The 18,990-nt window shown below is 42.6% G+C and overlaps 1 protein-coding gene across 2 annotated transcripts in view; it reads right to left on the bottom strand.

Moving 5' to 3' along the window:
- Positions 1–808: 808 nt before the first annotated feature.
- The window catches only part of RELL1 (RELT like 1), a 98,347-nt gene continuing 80,165 nt past the window's right edge, over positions 809–18,990 (bottom strand). Inside the window, exons 6-8 of one of the 2 annotated variants that reach the window (XM_077477656.1) lie at positions 17,875–18,010; positions 9,014–9,043; positions 809–1,951 (exon numbers count right to left, since the gene is read on the bottom strand). In XM_077477656.1, coding sequence (XP_077333782.1) covers positions 9,020–9,043; positions 17,875–18,010 — 160 coding nt within the window. In that variant the 3' untranslated portion in view covers positions 809–1,951; positions 9,014–9,019. Of the gene's footprint in view, positions 1,952–9,009; positions 9,044–17,874; positions 18,011–18,990 lie in introns of both variants that reach the window. The other variant, XM_077477654.1, reaches the window with a different exon arrangement.

Here is an 18,990-nt window from a genome sequence, read left to right as displayed (position 1 = left end):
TTTCAGTAAATGAAAGACTTGGCAAGAATACAGAAGGCATTCTTGCCCATAAGGACACAGCTTGTGCCTCACTACATAGGCATCATCACCTAACAGGCTTCTAGCAAACAAATACCTAATGAGGTCTGCAAGGCAAAACAAGTCCTATAGATTACACAGTTCTGCATGTGACCTGGGTAATCAGCTTTTTGTTTAGAGTGAGGTAAACCTGCCTATGAACTGGAATGAGAAAATCGGACTCCGAATTACATTATACTGGCACTACAGAACAGTGCCCCTTTGTATCTGCCAGGGAAAAGAAAAACCAGGCTTGATTTGCTATAACCTTTTGTAATTAACTTTTAAAAGTTGATATCATACAAAGTAATCACATCATACTATTGTTCCATACCTATCCTCACAAATGCTTTGTGGTCAGGCCGGCAATATCTAGTTTACATAATTTATCCATTTATTAGTACGTGCAAACAATAAATATTTGTCACTGGCGTCTGCCATTGATATTTTTCTTTGGTATTGGTGAGCTACTGGGTATAAAAGGCCAACAACAAAGATCTTCAACAGGAACTACAAATATGTTTAGTGAGAACTGCAAACTAGTGAGAACTGCCCATTGGCAAAAAAAAGGTTGGGCAGATGGGGGAAAGCTTGTGGGTACATACATAATGTGCTCAGTGCGGCTATGAGATGTGTGTACAGTAAAACCTTGGACTGTGAGCATAATTTGTTCCAGAAAGATGCTTGTAATCCAAAGCCCTCTTCTATCAAAGGGAATTTCCCCATAAGAAATAATGGAAACTCAAATGGATTCATTCCACAACCATTTATTCACAATTCCTTTGTTTTATAGTCCACATAAAAAGATTATAGCAATGTGATAGGTTGTGTAATCATAATATGTCCATCCACAAATGGAAGCCTCCACAAGGAGATTAGAAGCAAAATCCAGCAGGAGCTACAGAGTATAAAAGAGAAGAGAGGTGCCACTAAGTGTAGCAATATGGTTACAATAATGAAGGTACAAAATTTAGCAACTCACATGGTTGATGATTAAAAGAGGCACATTAAGTATGCAGGCAGCTGGGGTAAAACTGTCCACATAGACCATCCCCCGCACTGCCAGCTCTCACCGTTGTAAGTCCGCAATCGTACCCTGCAGTAGAGCGATCTGAAAGAGGCTTGAAGTGCTCGTGGAGTGCAATGTGGAAGAGATGACATTGATGACAATGCAGAGGATGGTCTATGTGGACAGCTTTACCCCAGGTGCCTGCATACTTAGATGTGCCCGTTTTAAATCATCAACCAATGCGAGTTGCTAAAAGTTGTACCTTCATTAAATGTAACCATATTGCTACAGTTAGAGGCACCTTTCTTATCTTTTATACTCAGTTGTGAAATGACGCTACTTGTATATCAAGACATCGCTTGTATATCAAGTCAAAATGTATTAAAAAAAAAAAAATGTTGCTCGCCTTGTAAAAAGCTCTCAAACCAAGGTTTTACTGTATTACAAAAAAATAATAGTAATAAAAGAAATAATAATCTACACTGGTATGTTGTGCCTTTCTACAAACCAAAAAGTAAAATAATATACAGGCAATAAGTATAACAATCAAAATAGGCTATGAATAACAGATAGGGGGTCCTGGTTTCCGTCCCCTATTCCTATGGGCAATCCACTAGGGTGGATTACCATTATTAGTGTTGTATTAATATACAAAATGTACAAATTTTTTTTATACATAAAAAATTATTACACATTTACAAAAGCGCACAACTAAAATGCTAAGAAAATTCATGAATTGTACTGATAAAAAGAGAAGACCCATGTTTCCTGCTACAAGCTACACACTTCTTCTGGACGCCACCGGCTAGATATGCTCTCTAAAAACATCCCGTTCCCATCTTCTCCAGAACACAGAGGACTGAGGAATTTCCGAACACTAGAGCACTACAAGAGGGAAAATACCGGAGTCAGTAAAAGGAAGCATCACAAATTAAAGAGTCATTTTACCCAAATCTGACATACTAGCGGGGGGGGGGTTTGTTAGCAGGTTGACTCACACACATTCTTTGTGGCAGTAGTGGTCAACTTTCTTGAAATAAGCATCAAGTGCAGCCCCCAGACTTCACCAAAGGGCAATGGGCAATACATAACATTCAGAGGACTACTACAGCAACTGGCCCGAGACTACAGCCATACTATTAGAAATAGTCAGAGATTACAACGATGACTTAGAAACTACTACAGACTACAGACGTTTTGCAAAAAATATATAGTCAGACGTTTCTCAAAACTGCTAGAACTCACAGTTGTTTTTTTTCAATCTAATAGATAGGTTTCCTTTACTGGCTTCGAGTATAAATCTTGGCTGGGATATCTATCAATCAGACTCTAAATCCTGGTACAGTCTTCTTCCATTCAACCCAGCGGGTTGCTGTCAGCTCCGGGCATAGCCAATGTACTAACCATGCAAAGTTAGTGCAGCGATCTCCCCTCAACCCTCTCTGCCATTGGCTGAGCACGCTGTTCAGGAGTTGGTTGGCTGTTGGTTTTCCCAGCATGTTCATCCAACAGACCGACATATACACGGGCCCGAATGTCAGCTTTTTTTTTTTTTTTTTAACTGGCCAATGTCTCCAGACATTCAGCCCATGTGTATCAGGTTTTACTAATTTGGCACTAGGGCTTGAGTAACTAGAGGTAATATACAAGAACTAGACACCTCTGATCTACCCCCACCTCCCTTAAAAAGGCCAAAAAATAGGTCTTAGGCAGGCTCATAGATGATGCGATTTTCTTTCCTGAAATCTGTTACAGGAAAGAAAATCACTGGATTCCCCCTAACACAGTCAGTGTTGATGGAGGAATTCTTCCCATGGAGCTATTGTGTTTCCTGGCAGGGGTGCAGGGAGGCGTCCCTGCCAGAAGAACACAGTGATTATTGCTGGGGGCTATAGCCGCTGGCAATAATTGCATGTAAAACCTGGCATGCTGGTTGTACTCAAGTCGATCAATAGATCGACTTGGGTACAATCGGCCTTCTCATAGATAGTTTGAATATCAGCGGGTCCCTGCTGAATCGACCAAGATTCGAATCATCTATGGCCGGCTTTACTCTTCTTAGACCCATCCTTCGCTTAGGCATTGCACTCAAAGCTCTATGGCAGAAGAAAAGGCTTGTTTAGATAATCTTTTAGATTATCTCTGTTTAGGTTTATATACACTGTGTACTTTAAAAGTTCTTCATTTTAAGGACTATTTAGAGAAGGAAAAGAAAGCGTGCTTGCTCATGCTGCACAATCCTATTTCACCACTTCAGCCCCTGAAGGTTTTACCCACTTCCTGACCAGGCAATTTTTGCGATACGGCACTGCGTAATTTTAACTGACAATTGCGTGGCCGTGCGACGCTGTACCCAAATAAAATTGTCATAATTTTTTCCACAAATATCAAGCTTTCTTTTGGAGGCATTTGATCACCTCTGCGTTTATTTTGTGCGCTATAAAACAAAAACAAACAAAAAATCAACAATTTTTTAGAAAAAACAAAACTTTTTTACATTGCTATAAAACAGTGTAAAAAAAATAAATGTCTTCATAAATTTACGCCAATATGTATTCTGCTGCATATTTTTGGTTAAAAAAATCCCAATAAGCATATACTGTTTGCGCAAAAGTTATAGCGTCTACGAACAACGGGAAAGATTTAGGGATTTTTTTTTTTCGTTACTTGTAATGGTGGCGATCTGCGTTTTTTAGCGGGACTGCAACATAAAAAAAAAAAAAAAAAAAAAAGCACTGATCCCTGTATAAATGACACAGGCAGGGAAGGGGTTAACACTAGAGGGCGATCAAGGGGTTAAATGTGTTCCCTGGGAGTTGTTTATAACTGTGGGGTGGGGGTGGACTCACTGGAGGAAAAGAGATCGTGATTCAGCTTAAACCGCGTGCAAGAAGTCACTTACAGGTATGCGATTTTGGGTGCCCGGGCCGCCCTGCTGCAGTAAATGTACATGGGGCGGTCTGGAAGCGGTTCTAAATTCAGAAGTTTTTTTTTTTAATCTTAATGCATTCTCTGCAATGAAGATGAAAAAAAACCTTCAGTGTGCAGCAGCCCCCCCCTCTAATACTTATCTGAGCTTACATAAGAGCCTTGGATGTCTGGGAATCTCCCTCCTGATTGACTGAGAAACAGCAGTAGGCGCCATTGGCTCCTGCTGCTGTCAAAGTCAGTGAGCCAATGAGGAGATAGAGAGGACATGACCAAGCCATAGTGCCATGTCCCAAAGGACACAAAGAGCAGTGGCTCGGCTCGGGTGCCCCCACAGCAAGCTGTCTGCTGAGGGGGCACTCAGCAGGAGGGAGGGGCCAGGAGCGCCGATGAGGGCCCTGAGAACTAGAGGATCTGTGCTGCTCTGTGCAAAACCACTGCACATAGCAGGTAAGTATAACATTTTTTTTTTATTTTTTGTTTAAAAAAATAGCAAACACGAATCATCACTAAAAATAAAGTCTGATTGGCAAGGATGGGCAGCTTTAAACTTTCCGTTCATTTTTATTCTCACTTTCCTTGTGGAACTAGCTGCCCTTGGCTTACGTACAGTGTGCAGTTGAGATCACCTTGGCTTATAAACAGTGAGTTGACATTTTAGTTGATACACATTTAGCATCATTTACATAATGTCCCTCTGCTGTATGATATTCGAGAGGCTTAGGGGAGAAGCACACACAGTAATGTAATACATTACAATAAAGAATCCTACATTTTTATTACTATAGGGAGAGTTTTAGATTTAAACCACTGACTTTATATGCCTCGTGTGCAACAACTAAGACTAGCAGAAAACAGCTTCACATGTTGGGAATAAGTTTCTTTATTAGATTGCAGACCTGGTTACCCTGCTGTGTTATTAACATGCTGTAAACTCTGATGGTTCTTAGTAGGGAAGTGTGAAATGGCCAAAATACCAGGGGCCTGTGGGACCAGTTGGATTAAACAGAGCAGAAAGAAAGCATGTCAATTCATTTCACAGATGGAAGGACTCCAACATTCCGCTGACACAATATAAAGAAGTACAACAGTAGCATGGATAGCTATAGCGACCCAAGGATGAGGTTATTTAGATAAGAAATATAATGGAGAGAGACAGGAGCATTAAACAATCTACGTATTTTTCTTTTAAAAGGGAATCAGCCACCCTTGACATCTAACTATAGTGTTCTAAAGGACACAGAAGATGCTGCAAAAAGTGTTTTTACGTTTCAAAGTGTACCTACATCCAAAACATTTTTGGAATAGATGGAGCAGGAAAATTTAATGCGAACAAAATGCCAACTCTTAAGCTGGCCATAGGCGGTTCGAATCTTGGCCAGTTCAGCAGGAACCTGCTGAGATTCGAATATATAGGCTGAATGTACCCAAATTATTCAGTTGATCAACTTGAGTACAACCAGCCTGTTAGATCTTACATGCGATTGTTGTTAGCAGCTGTTATAGCCGCTAGAAATAATTACGGTGTTTTCACAGCTTTCCCCCGCAGGGAGAACACAATGGCTCAGTGGCAATTTGCTTTCCTGCAACCCATGATTGCAGGAAAGAAATATTCTCCATCTATAGCAGTGATTCTCAACCAGGGTTCTGTGGAATCCTAGGGTTATTACAGAGGATGCTAGGGGTTCCTTCAGCATTGTGAAATTTCTGCTTCTCAGATAAGTTCCCACTGACACCATTGATCTTTTTAGCCACCTGTAAGGAGGTAATTCTTCCCAATGATCACAAGTGTAAGGACCATTCTTCCCACTGACCATCACACTAATGTATCATGAGTTGTAGATTTCTAATTTTTAGCAGGGGTTCCCCCAAGACTGGAGAACTATTTCAAGGGTTGCTCTGTGTTGAAAAGTTTGAGAAAGGCTGATCTATAGCCAATCTTACCAAGCCTGCAGTATTCATTATTGCACCGTCGTATCCCCACTAAAAATTTTGGCCCTTATTTCCGGTCATCTGTCTCCACCCCTCCGCAAAAGACAAAACAAAAAAAAAACAACTTTCTACTTTAAATTTATGCTGCCACAATCAGCACTGCAGAATTCAGTGCAAAGAATTTATTATGGCTGCGGCCAGGTTTAATTTATTATTCTGTAATAATAATATAGACTAACAAACACGTTGGGATTTATTTACTAAAACTAGAAGGTAAAAAATTTAGTGCAGCTGTACATCGCCAATCAGCTTCTAACTTCTGCTTGTTCAATTAGGCTTTGACAAAAAAAACAAAAAAAAAAAAAAAACAAACACTTAAAAGTAGATCGGTTTCTATGCAGAGATGCACCAGATTTTGCACTTTCCCGTTTTAGTAAACCAACCCTATATGTCAAAAATGAACTGCTATAAGCATCATTGCATTGTTAGGATATACCGTATATACTCGAGTATAAGCCGAGATTTTCAGCCTCTTTTTTGAGGCTGAAAGTGCCCCCCTCGGCTTATACTCGAGTCATCGCTGTCTGCCCGCTCGATCAGCGTGTCGAGCAGACAGACAGCGGCCATTCGATTCAAAAGCCGCGCCTCCGGCTCCGCCTTCGCCTGTGATAGGCGGAACACTGAATTTCCCAGCAGCCTGTGTTCCGCCTATCACGGACATCGTATCATCCTCGTACTACGGACGAGGATGATACGACGTCTGTGATAGGCGGAACACAGGCTGCTGGGAAATTCAGTGTTCCGCCTATCACAGGCGAAGGCGGCGGCGCAACTTTTGAACTTTACAATGGCCGCCGACGAAGAGGGCACGGGACGGCACGGCACAGGACGGGACGGGACGGGGGCAAGGCAAGGCAAGGCAAGGCAAGGCAAGGCACGACACGACACGGGACGGGACGGATGCAAGGAGGCAAGGCACGGGACGGAGGCAAGGAGGCAAGGCACGGGACGGAGGCTCGGGACAAAGGTAGGCTGGACACACACACACACACACACACACACACACACACACACACACACACACACACACGGATGGAGACACACACAGGGATGGATGGATGGATGGATGGAGACACACACACACAGGGATGGATGGATGGATGGATGGAGACACACACACACAGGGATGGATGGATGGATGGACACACACACACAGGGATGGATGGATGGATGGACACACAGGGATGGATGGACGGACACACAGGGATGGACGGACACACAGGGATGGACGGACACACACACAGGGATGGACAGGCATGTCTCACCCTCGGCTTATACACGAGTCAATAAGTTTGCCAGTTTTTTTGGGGGTAAATTGGGGGCCTCGGCTTATATTCGGGTCGGCCTATACTCGAGTATATACGGTACCTACTTTGATTATGAAGTTTGCCCTTCACACCTCCCTTTACCACCATCTGTGCCTTGTTATTGGACATTAAATGTGATGGGTAGCCTCAGATAACAGCAGCGAGGTCTCGGCAAGTGCCACAGCACTAATATTCTAGATGAAGTTGATATTTGCTGAGGCACACAAGTTTCAGGGCTCTTGGGGTACTATGATAAGAAAAAACCCTAAAGGGTCTGTGCTTTAAAGTCCACGTTCCAGTTTATTTATATATACAAATGTAGACTATGTTCACATCTGTGCATGTCGAGAAGCCGTGTATAATAGCATTTTCTGACCCACAGGCAAATCGCTCTGCTCTTCAGCAGACATGCAGGGGCAGGCAGTTGTTAATGGCACCCCCACGCATCGGAAAATACTGTGATTATTCATGCGTCATGTAATCTAGTTTAGCCACTTGGCATCCACGCTATAGTCAAATGATGGCTACAGCGCGGACATGAATTTCCGGGAGGCAGTCATGACGGCCTCCCCTTTGCACGCTCCCCATGCACTCCCTGCAGGGCACACGCAGCGTGCACTGCGATCACCGAGACTCGGGTGATCACAGTTCCCGGCCCCTTACCATGTGATCAGCTGTCAGCCAATGACAGCTGATCATGTGTGTAAACAAAAGCTCGGTAATCAGGTTTTTTTCTTCTCACTCCGACAGTGTAAGGAGAAAAGAAAGCCAATCACTGGCTTATGTGCAAGGGACATCGGTCCCGAAGAGGAAGGAGGCACATCTGCCTCATCTGTGCCAATAAGTACCCCCTGCCAGTGCCCACCAGTGCTACCTATCAATACCCACCAGTGGTGCCAATCAGTGCTGCCTATCAGTGTAACCTACCAGAGCCGATCAGTGCCCATTATTGCCACCCATCAGTGGCCACCTATCAATGCCCTTCAGTGCCACCTCTCAGTGCACACCAGTGCAGCCTATCGGTGCCCATCAGTGCAGCCTCATCAGCGTATATCAATAAAGGAGAAAAAATTACCTGGTTGGAAAATGTTATAACAAAATATAAAAAAAAAAAAAATTACTTTTTTTTTTTTTTAAGTCAGGCTTTTTCAATTTGTTTTAACAAAAAATAAAACACAGCAGAGGTGATCAAATACCGCCAAAAGAAAGCTCTATTTGTGGAGGAAAAAAATGGTAAAAATGTCATCTGGGTACAGTGTTGTATGGCCACGCAATTGTCAAAGTGCGACAGCGCTGAAAGCTGAAGATTGGTCTAGACCGGAGGGGTTTTAAGTGCCCAGTAAGCAAGTGGGGGGGAAGAAAGAAGAACATTTTCCTGCCTTTCCTGTAAGTACAAATAAATAGCTTGCTGTGCCTGTGCAAATGCAGTGTGCAGCATCCACAATAGTGGGAACCTAGGTTAAATTAGGTTTTAGATGCAAAGAATTGTTATCCTCTCTTCAACAAAGAATTTCAGCACTTCTTTTCAAAAACTGCACAATTCAAAACAAAGGAGGAAAAATCTGGTGTAAAAACTAGATGTACCACCAATCATCAGGATAATTTTTGGGTAATTATTTGAGAAGGTACCAGGTTTTCAAATTCTTCTAATTATCCTGGACAACAACATGTTCTATACATATTATAAGAAATCAGAAAAACAAAATGTAGTTTTACCCACTGAACTTCAAGTGTCCACTGTGCTTTGATTCTGAAACAAAAAAAATAAAATAAATAATTATAATAATAATAAAATCAGACAGTTAGTTTTCACACCAATGCCACCAAATAAGTAGGTTACCCCACCCTCTCACTACCTGTTCTAGCCTCCGCAACAATTCCTAAACACTTACCAGAGTCCTGTCACCAATCTAGCACTGTCCCAGCTTCAGCACTGCTCTCCTCCCTTCTATAGGCTTCTGCTGCTGTCAGTGAAACTCCAGTGAGGAAGGAGCAGGGACATGACATATTGGCACTGTGCACTGTGGATCACTCTGCAGTCTGAATCAGAAGCGTGCCCACACAGGTGCCCCCATAGTGTTGCCAAAGAGGAGGTAAGGGACTGCTCCAAGCAGACAAGTATAGTATTGTGTATATATACACACATACATACATATACATATATTAGTCAGATTTCGGTGATGTAAAAAAAAAAAAAAAAAAAAAAAAAAAAAAAGAAGACAAATGAGACAAAGAAATCATTTCAGAACTTTTTCCACCTTTAACGTTACCTATAAACTGTACAACTCAGTTGAACAATAAAATCTTTTAGGCGGAGGGAAGCAAAACTAAAATAAATAATGTGGTTGCATAAGTGTGCACACACTAATACTTTGTTGAAGCACCTTTTGATTTTATTACAGCACTCAGTCTTTCAGGTATGATTCTATCACCATGGCACATCTGGACTTGCCAATATTTGTCCACTCTTCTTTGCAAAAACACTCCAAATATGTCAGATTGCAAGGGCATTTCCTGTGCACAGCCCTCTTCAGATCACCCCACAGAATTTCAATCAGATTTAGGTATGGGCTCTGGCTGGGGCATTCCAAAACTTTAACCACTTGCACGGTGGGGGACCCAATACGTGTGGCTGGCGGCCACAGTGTCCGTGATCTGACAGGGGAGGAGAGACAGATCTTCTGTTCCTAGTGATTAGAAACAGCGATAGGTCTCCTCCAGCCAATCCCATCTCCCCCCCCCCCCCCCAGTTAGAAGCACACATGAGGGAACACATTTAACCTCTTGATCTCCCCCTGGTATTAACCCCTTCCCTACCAGTGACATTTATACAGCAATCAGTGCATTTTTATAGCACTGATCGCTGTATAAATGTCAATGGTCCCAAAAAAAAAGTGTCAAAGTGTCTGATCTGTCCACAACGTCGCAGTCCCACTAAAAATCGCAGATTGCCATTTACTAGTAAAAAAAATAATAAAAAAGCCATAAATCTATCCCCTATTTTGTAGACGCTACTGCAGGGTTTTTTTTTTTTTTACCAAAAATATGAGGAAGAATATCAGTCTAAATTGAGGAAGAAATGTCTTTTTTTTGGATATTATAGCAGGTTTTTTTCGCAAAATGGTTGTTCTTTCAGCGTTTATAGCGCAAAAAATAAAAACCGCAGAGGTGATCAAATACCCCCAAAAGAAAGCTCTAAAAATGTTATTTGGCTACATGGGGACACGGCCGTGCTATTGTCAGTTAAAGCGTTGCAGTGCCGTATCGCAAAAAATGGCCTGGTCAGGGGGAAAATCTTCCGGTCTAAGTGGCGTATTTTCTTCTGGTGGACCCATTCCTTTGTTGATTTGGATGCATGCTTTGGGTTGTTGTCATGCTGAAAGATGAGGTTTCTCTTAATGTTCAGCTTTCTAGCAAAAGCCTGAAGGTTTTGTGCCAATATTGACTGGTATTTGGAACTGTTCATAATTCCCTCCACCTTGACTAAAGCTCCTGTTTCAGCTGAAGAAAAACAGCCCCATTGGTTTCATCAGATCAGAACACATTCTTCCAAATGCTTTTGGGAGACTTCAGATGTGTTTTTGCTAAATTTAGCCGGGCTTGGATGTTTTTCTTGGTAAGAAAATTGGATTTTTGTACTCACCGTAAAATCTTTTTCTTTGATGTTCCTTGGCGGACAGCACTTTAATCCTGACCTTGGGGTTATATCTCCACCTTTAAGAGAGCACTAGGCAGAACACGAACACCACAACACAGCCCAGGGGTGGTCCTACTGTCTATAACCTCTCACTCCGCTTCCAGCAGCTCAGTTCATCAAAAAGCAGTACAAACAAACAGGAGGGGTGGGTGCTATGTCTGTCAATGAACATCAGAGAAAAGGATTTACAAAAATCCTATTTTCTCTTTCGTTCATTGATGGACACAGCACTTTAATCTTGACCTTAGGGACTTCCCCAAGCAGTGTCAAAAACGAGGGGTGGGAACAGCAATAAAAAATAAAATAAAAACTCCACCCATAACAAAAAGAACTCCTCCTCAGAGGAGTCACAACCTCAAGTGGCCGCCTGCAAAACCTTGCGCCGAAGCACGCATCCGAAGATGCGCCCACATCAACTTTGTAAAATTTGGTGAAAGTATGAACGGACGACCAAATCGACGCCTTACACACCTGGGAAACGGATGCTTGATGTCGGAAAGCCCAAGAAGCACCAATTGCCCTGGTAGAATGTGCCATGACAGGAAAGGGAGGCACCCCTTATGGCATAAGCCTGAACGACGATCTGTCTGATCCACCGAGAAATGGTGGCTGACGAGACCGACGGGACCTTCTTCGGACCAGCTACCGTTACAGAGTCCGACCTCTGGAAAGGAGCCGTAGCAGACAGATACACCCGAAGCGTCCAGAGCAAAGCAACCTCTTTGGGATGCAACGGCCAAGGACAAAGACGGGAGCACAATGTCCTCATTTAGATGAAAAGCCGAAACAACCTTCGGAAGAAAAGGCTGTGGATGCAGCACCACTTCATCGCCTTAAGACTACTTTCTGAGAGAGTGTCAACAGGATCTCCCTCTTATTTTCAAATGGCAGTTTCTGAAGCACCGAGAGCACCAGATTCAAAACCCAGTGGTGGTCGTACAGGAGGAGCCACATGCTGAACCCCCTGAACAAACGTACGCACCAATGAGTGAGTTACCAACAGTCGCTGAAAAGACAGCCAAAGCGGATACCTGCCCCTTAATGGTGATCAATGCAAGTTTCTGATGCACTCCTCACTGCAAAAACAGCAGGATTCTGGAAACTGAATATGTACGCATATGCCACCTTATCTTCTCACATTTGGAGATGTAGGCCTTTCATGTGCGATGATAAAACTTCAGAGAAGAAGACTTCCGCGCCCCCTCAGCATAGTGGAAATCACGGAAGCAAACAGTCCTCGGTCCCTCAGCACCTGGCTTTCAACAGCCATGCCATTAAAACCAGCGACGATAAAGCAGGGTGAAGTATCAGACCTTGCGACAGCAGGTCCTCAAGCATCAGCAGCCACCAAGGAACATCCACCACCATTCATACTATGTCGGCGTACCAAGGACGTTGAGGCCAATCTGGGTTAATCAGAAATCAACTCGTCTGACGCGTCCACCCAGGGATCCTTGCCGCTGTCGCTAGGCCAAAGGAAAGAGCTACAAATTGGTAGTGCTTGTCCCCGACTGCAAATCGCAGACACATATGGGGACATGCAAGTATGCGTCCTTGATGTCCAAAGACGCCAAGAAATCCCCTTGATGAAGTGCGACCACGGAACAAACAGATTCCATCCTGAAGCAATTGAAGGCCTTGAGATCCAGGACCGGACGGACCTCTTCCTTCTCCGGGACTACAAACGGATTGGAGTAGAATCCCTAAAACCTTTCCGACATCGGGACAGGTACCATCACCCCACACAGCAGTAGGTCCTGTACTGCCCCAAACAGGGCCTCCCGACAAGCCAAAAGAAGGTGACGGTTGGAGAGGAAAAAAAAAAAAAAAGAAATCTGTTTGGCAGACAAGAAAAAAAAAAAAAAAAAAAAAAAACTAACTAACTATCTTGAAAAATAAAATAGAAAAAATGTGATGCGCTAATTTCAAACTATTCGATAATCGCAGTGAACCACTAATGTGCAATTATAAAATTATATAAAGTGCAACTGTGCGTGAATAAATCAGAGAATGCCTCTGTGCATAAAATCCCTGATTTTGCAAGCCGAACAAGCCTGCAAGCAAATCCTGTTGCCGCATGAAGGTTTGCCCCCACCCGACTCTTGAATGGGGGGTCGCCTTTGGGAGTTTGCTTTCCTTTCTGACCAGTGGGTCCGCAAACTGGTTTCGTCAGGCTACAAGATAGTTAGTTAGTGTATCTAAAGACTTCTGCGCTCTATGGAAAAAATTATAAATTGCCCTTTAGGGATTTACTAATTTCACAAAGGGACGGGAGAATAGAAACCAAGACACACTTCAAAAGTGTAGATAAAAATAGCTATCTCCCGCTGACCAGTTGCCATCACCAAAACTGGCTCTTCAATATCCCTAAAGGGCAATTTATGCGCCTGCGGAGAAATTGCAGCAAAAAAGAAATGTTCCTTGAACAAGCTGAGTCCATTGGACAGAGATTCCAGGAGAAAGGCTACGACAAGAGTGTAATTCAAGAAAAAATATCAGAAGTGGAAAAGATGGACCGTGAATATCTCCTTAAAGACAAAAAAACACAATGTAAAGATAAAAAAGGTGTAGAAGGAGCAATAATTTTAGATTATAATAACCAATATAAAAATATAGAAAGAATAATCAAAAAACACTGGCACATCCTCTTGAATGATAAAGATTTACACAAAGTTCTACCCCCCAAACCGAAGTTCATTTACAGACGCGCCCCTAACCTTAGAGACATGTTAGTCAAAAACATACCCGATCCTCCCGTGAATAACTACGTTTTTCACGGGGAAAGGTTTCTTCCCCTGTAAAAGGTGCTTAGCGTGCACTAGAGCGAGTAAACCAACTAAAGTCTTTGAATTTTTAGCTACAAGTACCGGCAATACCCATAAGGTTAAAGATTTCATTTGCTGCAACACAGTTTACGCTGTTTACGTCTTAGAGTGTAGTTGCGGCTTACAATACGTAGGCCGCACAAAAAGGCCTTTAAAAACTCGACTGAAAGAGCACATACAAAATATACAGAAGGGGTACGATAAACATAATGTTTCTAAACATTTCGCTATTTATCATAATAGAGACCCCAAGCATTTGAAATTCTGGGGTATTGTCCCCTATGTCAAACATTGGAGGGGAGGGCATAAGGTGAGGACCTTGAGTCAGATAGAGTCCAAATGGATATATACCCTTGACACTTTTGCCCCCAGGGGATTAAATATAGAGTTCGACTTGAACTGCTTTATTAGCGATTTTTAGCCCCCCAAGGATATATATTTTTTATGTGCGATTTCGCGCCATGGTTCTTTTATGTTCTGCCAATATTTTTAATTTTTCATATATCTTTTAAAGCGACTCATTTGTATACTATTATCTTAATTCCATGCGTTTTTTAAGACATGCTTCCATGGTTTTAGGTCTAAAATTTTTTTATGCGATTTTATGTATTTTAATCTTTTAGATCCTAATCAATTTGCTATGTTTGGATGTTATCCCTAATATGTACGCCATCTCCGTGTCTCCACAAAAGTATACATTTTTGTGTATATATAATTTGCCTAGCAACCTTCTCTTTTTGGACATTATCTTATTTTAAATTATGTATCTCCGTCTCTCAAATACAGCTGTTCATGCACAGTTTCCTGTACCTGTACCTATTGATACAAGGTGTATATACATAAATTCTTTTTTTGACTGATTATCCACTATCCTCTCTGATCTATTAGGATAGATTAATATCCATTGTGGTCTTGCGTTTGGTGTGGTCCCATATCTTTGCTTTATTAAACTTCGTCTTTAGTCATTACTGATATAAAACTACTGCCTCAGACGCTGTCAGACCACCGAAAATATGGCCACCTACAGACTTTAAAATCAACTCCAACAAAATGGCCGCCGGGCGTGCTCTATCGCCTTAGAGTGACAGATAGCACGCTATAAATGACAGCACGGCGCTGTCTGCAGCTAAAACTTAATACCAAGCTATTATAATTTCTCTAGTTTGCCAGATCCAGTATAGTGCTCGTTCCACCCCTCCTGCCCTTGTATTTGTCCCCCGCTTTGCGCTGCTGTCCATTAATGTTATACATGTTTAGATGGGAAGTTACCCAGCGTATCTATTTTGAATTGGTCCGCCCCCATTGACATTACTGGGTCTACACAGCGGCGCATCGGTATACTAATGAAATGGGCGGCGTAGTTCCGCCCAGTACACCTATAAGTCACTTCCTGTACCCTGTGTAAACATCCCAGTTGAAGTCTCCACGACGTAACGCGTAGGAACCCGGAAGTGACGTCCATATCCGGTTTTGCTTTATGCTGTCTGTCATATGTGCTTACCTCTACTTCGCTTGTGAGTAGTCTTAAATCTTTTAATAAAATTGATACATGTTTTAAATACTACACTATGGCGGTTCTTTTTAATCTATTTCCTTGAGTTTAACTACCATCCATGAAGAAGTTAGAGAAGTCTCCTAAAGATTGTGTTTCACAGCCGTCCCTGCAATCATCCTGGTGTCCATTACTTATTTTGCTGTTTACCCACAGGAGTGAGGTAATTGCATAGCATTTGCATTTTTTGCACGGATCATCACGGATGAATTGATTGCCCAGCACGTTGCACGTTTAATTTAGTGTGCCTACCGAATTGCACGATTTGATTTGATTGTGTATGGGACATTTTTCACGTTGGTCACTTGGATTTAATATTTAATATTTTATATATATTTTTTCCTTTTTTATACCTGTTTTTACCTCATTATATACACATTATATGTTTACACAGCCTATATATGCATCTTGGTCTATATGGTAAATTTGCGTTTTTTGCACATAGAGTCACTTTATGGTCTATGCACTAGTTATCACTCTATTTTATGCACAGTTGCACTTTATATAATTTTATAATTGCACATTAGTGGTTCACTGCGATTATCGAATAGTTTGAAATTAGCGCATCACATTTTTTCTATTTTATTTTTCCAGTAGTGAGAGACAACTCATTCAGTGATTGCTGCTTTTTTCACTAGCTATTTTTACCTTGTCATAATTTTTTCCATAGAGCGCAGAAGTCTTTAGATACACTAACTAACTATCTTGTAGCCTGACGAAACCAGTTTGCGGACCCACTGGTCAGAAAGGAAAGCAAACTCCCAAAGGCGACCCCCCATTCAAGAGTCGGGTGGGGGCAAACCTTCATGCGGCAACAGGATTTGCTTGCAGGCTTGTTCGGCTTGCAAAATCAGGGATGCTTTTGTCCCTCAGTGGTCACCTTGTCGGACTGGGAATGCTTACCTCCCAACCCGGGCAGACGAAAAATCTGCTTCTGAGTGGAAAAGGAGGGCCCCTGCCTATGGCATGGCTCCTTACCCTTTCTGGACTGTGGGAGCAAAGTACTATTTCCCCCAGTAACATTCTCAATAATGTCATCCAGTGAGGCTCCAAATAGCCTCTCACTTTGGAAAGGAAAATCCGCCAGCATTTTCTTAGATGCCTGGTCCGCAGACCAACATTTAAGCCAAATCAAGCACTGAAGAAGTCACGCCTCACCTGAGGGAGGTCTAAGACTGGTCAAGCCAGTAAAGAGAGAAAGGGTGAAACGGATGGATTATGAGCTCCACACCAGGCTGATTCCTTGATTACCCCAGTGGGGATCTGCTTTATCTGACCTGCTGGTAAAACAGGGGTCAGATTTTAAGGTGAGTGGCTAGGATATTGAGGTAGAAGAGAGAACCAGCACTTTTTATTTGTTGTGCACTATTTGGTGACGTTTCCGATTTGGAAGCAACTGAAGACGTGTCACTTTGGACTTTGACCGATTTATAATTGGAATGTTATAATTTTATGTGTTGTTAGCGCAGTGTCGGTCTATTCATTTGATCAGGGACTAGCAGCCATTTGGTGGGGGTGTAGTTTTACACCCTATTTTGCACTGAGATTGTATGTTTTGCACACTGTATTTTGCACATTTTGTTGCTGGTAAAATTGATCTAGTAATAATCTTATTATTCGCACATTTATATGATTGGCAGCCAGCACTGTTTGGTTATATATAAACCACACTGATCATCTTAAGAGACTGATGGGTCACTTCACGTACTACCTGGTTCATATAGGTAATCTGGAAGTCTTGCTTAGAGCCCAGGCTCATAGCAACAGAGAAGGCGGCCAAGAAGGACTTTGCGAAAGGATATACCATCCTGAGAGAGGGTTCCCCCAAATGCTCTACAAATCCCAGACATAGGGAGAGGGACAGAACCCCAGGACTGTAGATGAAGGGCCCGGTGGTACAAAGGATGTAGATCTTTCAGCAGAAAGTTCAAAGAAAGAAAGTTCACTACAAGAGTGGTAACATTCCACATTAAGGAAATTTCCACAGTTCCAGCAAAGGGCACTAGTGTCAACGCTCCGAAAAGTAGCAGTTGCATCCAAACATCCAGAACCGATACTGGTTGACCTTGCAAGTCAGGCAGCCCCCTGGAGAGGAGGGATGCTTGGTACCATGTACCACAGGGGATTTAACAGTATCCAAGCACAGAGGATTTGCGAGTGTCCAGATGGGTTAGCGAAATACAGTATTTTTTTTTCAGCAAGGAAAGGCATTAATCCTCCAATGCTTCCAAACACTGGCTAGAGGAGGGATTTTACAAGGGCTGACTTGCCATTTCTCTGTTTATAAGCCGCCTACAGTAGGTTTGGTAATCAGCATGTATCTGAATTCCTGTGTTGCTCAATGAACAAAAGAAATACATTTTTAAATGTAAGCCGGTGTATTTACCTAAGCTGTAACCTCCTGTATTACCTTGCACAGCAATCAGACACATTTTATATCTGAAAGCGAAGAAATCCTGTCACAGCAATATATTTTTCATGCAGAAGCACCATTTAAGTCTGCTTACCTCTGTTTCTGGGCCATTTCTTTGCCGAGTATCTACACTAACTGGTGTGGCAAGAACATCATCCTTTGATGCTTCTGTCCCAGACATTAAGCGCTTCCGTTCCTTGGACTTTGGCTCCACTTTAGTTACTCTGAATCTGAAAATCAAATGATAAGAACATACTGAACTCATGTTTCCTTATTATTGGCAAATGTTAAAAGAGAAAATATAATGCATTTTAGTCAAATTTTATACATTTGTAAACTGGTATTATATATATTTTTTTTACTTTCAAATAGTTTTATTAAGAGATTAAATAATACACAACAGAAAGAGCAGAGCATTTTACATTAGTAGCAATACTAAAGAGTAACCTGATATACAGCACTTAAAGTTTGCGGATATAGTTACGTCAAAGATCCAAGACAGATCTGAAAACAATACATACACAGTGCATATCCATTATAAAGGACCCAACAGGGGAGCTGGGTTGGAGCAAACTAAGGCTCGGTTCACACAGGGGCGACACGACTTCAGGACGACTTTGTGAGGCAATTTGAAGACTACTTGAACACGACTTTTAGACACGACCTGGGGCGACTTACAAGTCGCCCCAGGCCAGGCGACTTTTGCCGTGGCCAATCAGAGAATGAGCTCTGAAGGGGGAACTCCACGCCAAATTTCTGAAAAAAATTTGGCGTGGGTTCCCCCTCCGAGAGCATACCAGGCCCTTAGGTCTGGTATGGATTCCAAGAGGAACCCCCTACGCCGAAAAAACGGCGTGAGGATCCCCCCCAGATCCATACCAGACCCTTATCCGAGCACGTTACCCAGCCGGCCAGGAAAGGGGGTGGGGACGAGCTTGCAGCCCCCCCACCCCAAAGCACCTTGTCCCCATGTTGATGAGGACAAGGGCCTCTACCCGACAACCCTGGCCGTTGGTTGTCAAGGTCTGCGGGCGGGGGGCTTATTGGAATCCGGGAGCCCCCTTTAATAAGGGGGCCCCCGGATACCAGCCCCCCACCCTATGTGAATGAGTATGGGGTACAATGTACCCCTACCCATTCACCTGTAAAATAAAGTACAAAAAAAAAACCACAACACACAAGATAAAATCGTTTATTGCACAGCTCCGGG

Source organism: Lithobates pipiens, unplaced genomic scaffold (genome assembly GCF_037356315.1).
Source record: "Lithobates pipiens isolate NorthernLeopardFrog02 unplaced genomic scaffold, aLitPip1_a1.2 Scaffold_13, whole genome shotgun sequence".
NCBI lineage: Eukaryota > Metazoa > Chordata > Amphibia > Anura > Ranidae > Lithobates > Lithobates pipiens.
The sequence above is the reverse complement of the archived record's forward strand: the minus strand, read 5'-3'. Positions and strand labels throughout refer to the sequence as shown.